This window comes from Juglans microcarpa x Juglans regia, chromosome 2S, assembly GCF_004785595.1.
Source record: "Juglans microcarpa x Juglans regia isolate MS1-56 chromosome 2S, Jm3101_v1.0, whole genome shotgun sequence".
In the NCBI taxonomy this organism is placed as follows: Eukaryota; Viridiplantae; Streptophyta; class Magnoliopsida; order Fagales; family Juglandaceae; genus Juglans; species Juglans microcarpa x Juglans regia.
In genome coordinates, this window is record NC_054597.1 from 5702520 (window position 1) to 5712361 (window position 9842).

A 9842-nucleotide genomic window follows, 5' to 3' on the forward strand; every position below is an offset into this window, starting at 1 on the left:
GATGATAAAAAAAAATAATGATGAATATATTTTTCTTCAAATAATAAAGCTGATAGTTTTTTTATAATATAGTTTTTTTTTTTCTTTTTTTGGTGTTTGGAAAAAGTATTACCACATTTAGGGTTTGTTTGAATTAGAGATGAGATGAGATGAGATGAAATGATTTTAGATAAAATATAAAAATTAAAAAAATAATAGTAGAATATTATTTTTTAATATTGTTATTATTTTAAGATTTGAAAAAATTGAATTAAAATTTAAAAAAATTATTATATTTTATGTTAAAATTTTAAAAAATTATAATAATTGAGATGAATGATTTTTCGAATCAAACGGGACCTTTAAAAAGATTTGGGGAGGCCGCTGGTATATTTAGAACCTTGGGGGTGGTAATTAATATTCACCGAACTGTTATACACAAGAAAAGGAGGGATTTCTAGCAGTTTTCCGACTAGCGAGGGTTTTCGACTTCGAGACCACCAAGAGCAGCGAGGGTAAAGCTTCTTCACCAATCAACGATGGCCGACGAAGATTACAATGATTTGGACATGGGGTTCTCTCTCTATCTCTCTGTGCATGGATGCATATATATATATATATATATATGAGGACGATTCATGGTTCTATTTTCTTTGTTTTTACGTTTTTTTCTTTTGCTTTCGATTTGTATCTTTCTAATTTCCGTTTGGTTTATTACCACATACTCGACGGAAAAGGTATCCTCATTCTTCGTTTTTGCATCGTTTTGGACTCGAGAGAACAAATGCCTCGAGTAAAACCGAAGCTATACTGTTTATTTCCCTTTCTGAAACAATAGGGTTTGAGTTTTCTCGGCAAAGAAAAAGTGGGTAACTGGATAAGCTGTGGGTTCTTCGAGCTCTATTTTTATATGTTTTCTGTGGGAACTCCTGATTGCTCTACGTCATAAAAAGAGAATTCCTGATTATTCAGTTTTTTGTTTATCGCTTTATTGTAAACAAATAAGTTAATTTCTTCCGATTGTGAAATTTTCATGATTGTATATTCTAGATCTCGTTCAGGGTTTATTTGGATGTGTGGTTGTGATGAAAGAAACTGCCTTCATTTATCGGTGTTTTGTGTACCAAAGAGAGATGCAAACACCAGAGAACTAGGGAATATGCGTTTTTTTATAAGTTTGAAGATAGAGTTGGTATTCGTGGGAGTATATTTATCACATTTTGTACAGAATATTAGGTTAAGAACGTTATTGTGAGGGCACCCCCCACCAGTAGTAATTTTATTTTTTTAGTAAAATTTTATTAATAAGAATAGGAAACTAGGTGAACCCAATTGCGCAAGACATGTACAAGAGTAGACAGTGGACAACTAGTAGGATGAAGAAGAAATAGATACAAGGAAGCCATTTACATTAAGCCCATTGAAATCTATAGCTAATGCCCAAAGAAGTGAAGCGTTGAAAAAAATAATTTTGAGGTCCTCCAGGGAACACTCATCTTCAAATTTCCAGGTCGTTCTTTCCACATATATGGATATATAACCTGCACCTATCAAGATTGATAGCTTCTTGTATCACTAGAACACCCCTCCCAGGCGTTGCTCTTGTATATGACCCATGTACTTGGGCTTTTTCCTATTCTTATGATCAATAAAATCTTTTTGTTTTATGATTCGCATTGGGTGTCCGAGAACAAAGTCCTGACTAATCGCGGGGGTGTGCACAGGCCCTCAATCGCAAGTGCACCTTGGGTAATTTAAGGAGAAGTTCTCCCAGTCTGGTGGTCCCTAGAAATTGTTTGCACCCAAGAGAATTCGAACCTTAGACCTCGAGGGAGCATACCACCAAGTCCAAGGCCTTTACCACTTGAGCTCCCTAGGGGTTTCACTTGAGCCAACCCATAGGGGTTTGATCAATAAAATCTTGTTTACCGATGAAAAAAACTATCAAGATCGATAGCTATATTTAGCATGTTGGCAGATTTAGGAGACAGTCCATTTAATTTAAGCTGTCATATCTATGTAACCTGCTGTATCCTGTACTTTCACAAGTTCCAAATTCTATTCTTATGGTCCCCTTTCCCCTTCTCTTCCCCTCCCTTCCTGCTCCTTAAGATTAGATGCATATTGATCATCACCCACCCAACTCTACATTTTTATACATTCACACCCCTTGTTCGGCATTCAAAAGGTGAAAATTCTGGCTTGATCCATGTAAGACATGCACAAAATTTTGACATTCATCTCTTGCTGTTGGTGCAACTATGATGAATATTCTTTAATAGAAACAACATGAGCATTGAAAGTGGTAGGTGTTTGCCTAGAAATTTGTGTAAATGATGTAATCTATGACACACATGCTCTGGATCTCGTACTATTACAAAAATATCACAAGATGAGGGTGGTTATTTGTTTTGGACATCTTTGAAAATTTTTAGGCTATTGTCGATCTAGGCAATAGTTCCAACAATAATATTCACATACCTCTGTGTCATGATCTGTCTTTTCGATGCACCATTTTGAATGGCACTAGAATCGCTTGCAATTTGTGTTTTCGACAAGGCATTGCAAGCAATCATAATGTTTCTGCAATGTTCCTTGTTGCACTTTTAGGCCCCACATGGGCCATGAAATGCGAAAGCATTGCTAATGTTCAATTGTGATTCACTCATGACAGCTCTTTAGATATGGATAAAGGATAATCATTAAAATGTCTATGTTCTTAGAGTACCACATTGATTCATTGCAATCATTTCGTATGTCTAGGATCATGCATTTGTAGCTTGTTTCTTTGATTTCAGAACTGTACTTTCTAATAAAGTTTTTGATAAGAGGTTCCTCGCCTTTTTTTTTTTTTTTTTGGCAGTTATGAGGATGAGCCACCGGAGCCTGAGATTGAGGTGAGGAGTGAAATATAAGATCTACTTCTGGAAAGAATTTGATGAACTGAAGTTTTTATTTTAAAACAATTATATCAACATGTTATTTTAATGGTGCACAGGAAGGTGCAGAGGAGGATATAGAAAACAACAACAATGATGACGTTCCTGTAGAACCTGAAGCTGATGAGAAAGGAGAAGAGCATCCAGTTGAACGCCCTCGGAAGACCTCAAAATATATGACAAAATATGAGCGTGCCAGAATCTTGGGTACTCGTGCTCTGCAGATCAGGTTTCTTTCTTTTCTTTTCTTTTCTTTTTTACCAATCAGTCTTAAGTTTTGCAGAAAGTTGAGTTAAGTTTCAATACATACTATCAATTTAATTTTTGGTGATCAGCATGAACGCTCCTGTAATGGTCGAGTTGGAGGGTGAAACTGATCCACTGGAGGTTAGATTCTTTAACAGCTATGCCATTCTTATATGATCAAGCCTAGATCCATCAGGATACTCCTTATTGTCAAACTCATAGAATGCTCCTATCAAACATCCAACCAACATTGTTTTTGCTTGTTAAGTGCTTGACATGCACAATGTCGACATTTTTTTAACAAAATTTTATTAAACATACACAATGTCGACATTATTGCATTTATGGGCTGATCTTGGGTTCTTTACCCTAATTTTTTTATTGAGAATTGGTTGAAGAAGCTCTTTTTTTTATTGAAACAAAATGGCATATCTATATATATGTATATGTATATTTTAAGTAAAATGGCATATCTATAATAGACTTTGCATTTTGTTAAATTATCAGTCATTTTACTCTATTCTATGCGACAATGTCTTCATAGAAGAAATCCATTTCTATAGGATGATGAATTTGGATTTTTCTGTTGTGGTGTAATGAACATAACTAAGATGTCTAATATGATTCTACGTACAGAAAATCAAACTATAATTCTACAAAATATTACTCCTTTTGCAGTATGATTTATTCCCCAATTTGAATCACAAGGTTCAATTTGCACACTCATTAAGATCTGATCATTAAGTAGAAGAAAAATAAGTGATGTGGAACGATCTTAACGGTCGGATCATAAAAGTGAGGGTAAATTTTTTATTTTTTTATAAGTAAAAATATTATATATATATATCAAAAGGGGTAACTAAGTACACTGATGTATACAAGAGAACACCTTGCCCATAATAGAAAACTCCTAATAACCCAAAAAGCCCGTGAAAAACAACCCAAAATCCACCAAGCCTGACCCCAACCCCTTGCTTCCCGTAGAACTAAAACTCTGCCCAAAAACCCCACCCCAACCCCTTGTTTCCCGTCTTCACAATGCCCTCATTTTGACTTTCCTTTATTTGAGCTACCACCCTTAGCGTCGTAGTTGATTGCTGAAAAAAGACGCTGTAACTCCCTGCTTTTCTTGAAACTTGATTTGGTTTCAAGCGCGTGGCTTGCCTCGATCGCAGTAATTAGTTCTTTAGATTGGTTTTCACATCCTCCATGTGAAATTCCCATGAATTGCTGAATCTTGTTAACTTTAGGCAGAATCCAATCTGCTATTGGAGGAAGAGAGACCAAGGGAGCCACAATATCCCCAGCCACAGCATCCAGTTACACTCCCGACTTTAGGCATTCCTTTACACAAGGCACCAATGCCAAATCCATATTCAAATCCCGTAGCTCCTCAGCAACTCCATTGGTTCTCTCCAATGGTATGACATCAAGTCTCTCCAATGGTAAAAGTGTGGGTAAATTGCACACAAGAAAGTGACAACTTTAGTAGTTTGGTGATTATTGCAAAAGAAGTGGTAGTTTGAGGGCAGTAAAATGATTCTCCTTTCTATAGAGGAATGGTGAAATAATTTCCTATTATTTTCATGCTAGAAATAATTCTTTGATATCTTGTGTGGTTATGTATTGAAAGCAGTTGCTAATATTTCATATACCAAATTACTTAGAAAAAAATGTTTCATATACCAAATCTATCCAGATTGCAATGAAGGAGCTTCGTGAGCGGAAGATACCCTTCACTATCCGCCGCTACCTGCCAGATGGAAGGTAATGCCGCGTAATTTCATTGCATGTTCTAGTTAAAAAGCTTGCTGCTGTAATCTAAGAAAAAATATTTGGAAGTTGTGTGCCATTATAATTATTAATGGAAGCTGCCTTTTCTTTTGGAGGGTATGGTCTGATACATTTCTTTTTCTGTAATGTGGTTCTATGAAATTTTCCAGTTACGAAGACTGGGGAGTTGATGAATTGATCGTGGAAGACTCGTGGAAGAGGCAAGTGGGGGGCGATTGATCTGTTTATGGGTTAGTCATTAACGGACACTGGAAGTTGTGCATGATGTGTATTGAAACTTTGTAGCTCCTCCCTCCTCTTTTGGCCCCAAAGAAGAAAAGAGTTGATACTTGATAGTGCTGCCGTGTTTAGTATTAACTATTATATATACTGCGACTTTTTTTTTCCGCCGGGTTTATACGTGCTATTTGCCCGTAACGAAGCCCTGTCACTTGTTTCCTTTTATTTATCCCTCTCATTTTCTTGGTAAACCAAATGGTGCAGAACTTGACTGGTTGATGTGTATATTTAATGTTGTTTGGAAGATTTGTGGAGTTTAATTTATATTTATATTAAATTAATCGTAGTTATCATCATCTTCTCGCTATCTTTTCACTTGGACGATAAAAATTTTTATAATTGAGGTGATCAATGGGACTTTCGCCTTCTACGTACAGGTTTGAGGTGCTATAATAAAGACACGACAAATTGTAATAACTTTGCCTATTACTTTGGTCTCTCAGAGCACTGGCATCAGTCTCCTCAAAATGAATGAATGGATCTTCAAAATTTGAAGAGGTTTGAGGTTAAAATGCTGGCATTGGGTTTGGTAAACCATAAAGTTTTAACTTTTAGCTACAGTATATTTATTTTCATCTTCATATTTGAAGATTTACTGTTCACGGTCCATCCTATTATTTTATTACAAAATCCTTCCTCCAACCGGCTTCTCCATTTTCGCCCGTGATTGCGTTTCTTCTCTCAGATCTTTTCTTTTCTTCTCCCTTTCTTCCTCCCAACAGCCCATGAATCCCTTTTAACATTTTTCTTTTTTCTTTTAATCTCATTCTTTTCCTTTCCCATTTCTATCTCCCATCTCTTCTCGACTTGGAGTGTTGAACAAGTAGGCGAAACCTTATCTCCAACGCAGTTCAAGATCCATTTTCGTCGAACATGACCCAAGACATAGAGATGAAGGAGCTCTTAGCTCCCTCTAATTCAACTTCTTCCTCTCCTCCGTCAACTCTCCACCATAAGATCATCATTTACATTCCAATAAAGTATATTATATGTATTTTGGGTCTAAATCTCCATTCTTCTTGTTAAATTTCTAAATTTCTTAGTTGGGGTTTGATTTTGCTTTTCATACTCAAAATTTGGTGTTGAAGTTTGAATGTCTGATTTGGATTGAGCGAAATCTGTATTTTATGGGAATGCTTCAGATTTGAAGGAGATTGTGTCTCTCATTGAGACTAGTGTATGCCCTGGAGGTCCAATGAATTGTGCGTATGCCTAGGAAATCTGTTATCTTCTTAAAGTAACATTGGAGGCCTTGTGATTTTGGTTCTTCTTGAAGTTCCTGTTCTTGATAAAATGGCTGCTTTCCTTTTTTATTTATTTATTTATTTAAAGTACGTCAACTATTGAGGATTGGTTACAAGACGATGTACATGACACGGAACATCCACACTTGCATTATATGGATCCATTGTATGACTAACTTAGACACTTGCATTAACATTAACCTTCTTACTTATAAAAAAAAATGTATATCCTTTGTAGTTTTGATAGGCTTAAAGTGATTTTACTAGTTTTCTTTGAGCAATTTCTTTGTTTTTTTTCCCTCCTCCTTATGTACTCGTTTTTATGATTATGACATGTTTCTACATGCTATTATGATTTCTCATCCTTCAGGTACATTCTTGTTGGTATATTCTGTATTTCATCAAAAATCATTTCCATTAAAAAGAAAACATGACAACAACATTACTGGATTTGTTACTTTAATTAGTTTTCTTCATGAATATTGAGAGGGAACAATTTACTCATGGAGGAAAGCTCATTTTGATGTATAACATGATATTGAGACTGCCTTCTAATGAAGAAAAATAATATTAAGATTGGATTAAGAAACTTTCCTTTCATCTTCACTTGTTCATTAAATTTGGTGCAAAAAATAAAGCCAACTTGTTTTGGTACAAACGCTGCTAATTTCCCCTGAAATAGAAGCAAAATATGGATCATATTTTGCTTTGCTTCTGTTTGATGGGAAACTAGCAGTTTTCTAAGACTTTGAGATGTTCAGGAACCATAATAGGCAGCTATACGAGATAAACTGCTACAAGAGGCTGATGAGTTGGGGTACTATTAACAAATGAATTAATGAGAGCGTTATATACAGATATCCATAAGTTTCAAAGATTTATATTCAACATAGAATAAAATAGATGCTTATTGTTGGGTATATTTAGATGCTTGCTATTTATTTTGTGTGATGATAGCAGCTTGATGTTGAGTTAGATTAATCTGAATTAATTCTTGAGCTTGTTGTGAAAGATCTTGTTACTGTCATAAAGTTATTTTGTCCCTCTCTTACTCTCCACTACCCTCCCACCCTCCATTTTGATTAATAATATGCATTTTGATCTGCCAAACATAATGGCATTTTGGACATTTTCTTTGTTGCTATTTTTTATTCTATTCAATGCTGGAACTAGAGCAGTCCCAGGAAAGAAGCAAGATCCCCCAAACTACATCAACAAAAAATATTCAGACAGGTCCATGCACATGACCACGGTTTGCCAAAGTTAACTATGTCTATAGAAACACATTGTTGTCTAGGCTCCTTGGTGCTCATGGTTCAAACACCAGTGAAGATCAAAGGAGGCTTCAATATCTAATTAGAGCACATCCACCTTAGTTTATGGATAGAATCTCCATGCTTGTTAACTTTACAAACTTTGCTTCTGTATTTGTATCTCTCATATTATTTTTACAAAATTATATGGTAGGATGGCTAAATTATACGGGATATAGAGACAAAGTTTTAATTTTATGCATTGGTCAATGATAGCGAGGCAAGAATAATCCTTAGAAGTATTTAGCAGTTAAATTAACAATATGTTCACTGTATCAGTGTTAAATTGTAATTAAGGCCCTAACATAGAAACAAGAGAAAGCAAGGACACCCATAAGAGCAAGGACACCCATAAGTAAATCAACATATATACAGGGAGAATATTTGATGTGAATGCCAACAATAATGAAAATAGATGTGAATCAAACTATACAGGGAATAGATAGATTTTCAAAAGGAAAATCTTAAATAATGAACAATAAAAAGGAATTGTAAAACATGAAAGAAAAAATTAAAAATATTATTATATTATTATTTTGATGAATCTAATAATTAATCCAATATAGAGTTATAGATAAAAAGTTTTTAAATATATAAAAAATATGTATTTTTTTATTAAAATTTAAAAATAAATTTGATAGGTCTAATATTAGTGTTCTCAAGTCTCAACCCAACCGGGATGTTTATGAAAGTTGGGAGGACTTGCTGTGACTGTCGAGCCGAATAACTCACAGCAAGTCGGATACGTGACCCCTACGAGGCATCCTCGGGCCACCCAATTTTTGTTCAGTCTACAGTTCCAGGTTCCAACGTGCTGCCCCTGGTCTCATTCTGGCTGAAAGTGGCATCTTTGAAGTCTGCAGCTGATTGTTTTGTTTTTTTACTTTTCGCCTTTGGACAGGGCGAACTGGGGAAGCACTGCAGGTGGTGGGATACTTTGAAAAGAAGGAAAACTACCGAATTTAATAATTTATTATCCCTGACGGCTTACTCTTTTTCCTGACTGCGAGTATTAGTAATGACTTATAAAATATATCTTTAAAATTTAATCAATATTATATTTTTTTATATTTATCTATTTTATTTAAATTCAATCCATTTATAAAATAATAAAATATTATTAAATTAATAATTTTTTTATTTAATTTATTTGTATCACATTTTATAATTCTACTAATTTAATGTTAATAATAATTATATTCTAATTAAATTAATATTAAAAAAATCATATTTTCAATGGTCATTTAATATTAATAACTAAAAATTGAGATTAAATTTATCTAAATTTCTTATTCACTAACAAAATATCTAATATTATATCTAAATATTCACTAATCATATTTTCAATGGAGTAAGAAATTATTATTTTAAATTTTGTTGAATCAATTTAGTTTTTCAAATTTAGTCAATTACTGTAGTAGAAATCTAAATTGTTTTAGAGATGTCCAATCCAATATGGAGTCTTTTTAGTATAACTTATCTAAATTTTAGTCAACCTTCAATTTTGTCCAAACCAATGCTAGTTCTCTAAATAATACTAATACTAGATATGGTAAAGGTTCTACAAGTTCTTACAAAAAAAAATAAAAATAAAATTGAGGTCTATTATTAAAAAATTAATTTTTTTATATAAATTTCATATTTATTTATTTTTTAAAAAATAAGTGTCGTATTTGCATACTTTATGACTATAAATTTTATAAAAGTCAATGTCGATTTTGTTTCTAAATTATTAATAATAACTAGATTTGAATAAGATAAGATGCTTAAATAATATATTAATGAAATGTGCGACTGTAATTACATGTGTTTCACAGTTTCAGTTACGTGGATTGTTTATTTACTTTTTAGAAATAAATAAAGTCCAATTTGCTCGAAATAGTCAACACTCAAACACTTATACGAAGGAAGATGATACGTATATAATTTTGAGAAATGTTAGCATGTCGTTGGAGTTTGTTTTTTTATTTTGATGGTTAATGTATTTCTTTATCTATTTTTATTTAATAATTAAAAAAGCGATTTTAGGATACGTTTAGATGATAAAT

General features: G+C 33.5%; 1 protein-coding gene across 1 annotated transcript; it reads left to right on the forward strand.

Annotated features, from left to right (window-relative positions):
* The first annotated feature begins 395 nt into the window (after nucleotides 1–395).
* On the forward strand, nucleotides 396–5533 carry LOC121252515 (DNA-directed RNA polymerases II, IV and V subunit 6A-like). The gene is made up of 6 exons (XM_041152209.1): nucleotides 396–553; nucleotides 2843–2876; nucleotides 2978–3147; nucleotides 3254–3305; nucleotides 4864–4931; nucleotides 5108–5533. The coding sequence occupies exons 1-6, from the start codon at nucleotides 519–521 to the stop codon at nucleotides 5175–5177; spliced, it is 429 nt and encodes a 142-aa protein (XP_041008143.1). The 5' UTR covers nucleotides 396–518; the 3' UTR covers nucleotides 5178–5533.
* Nucleotides 5534–9842: the final 4309 nt, after the last annotated feature.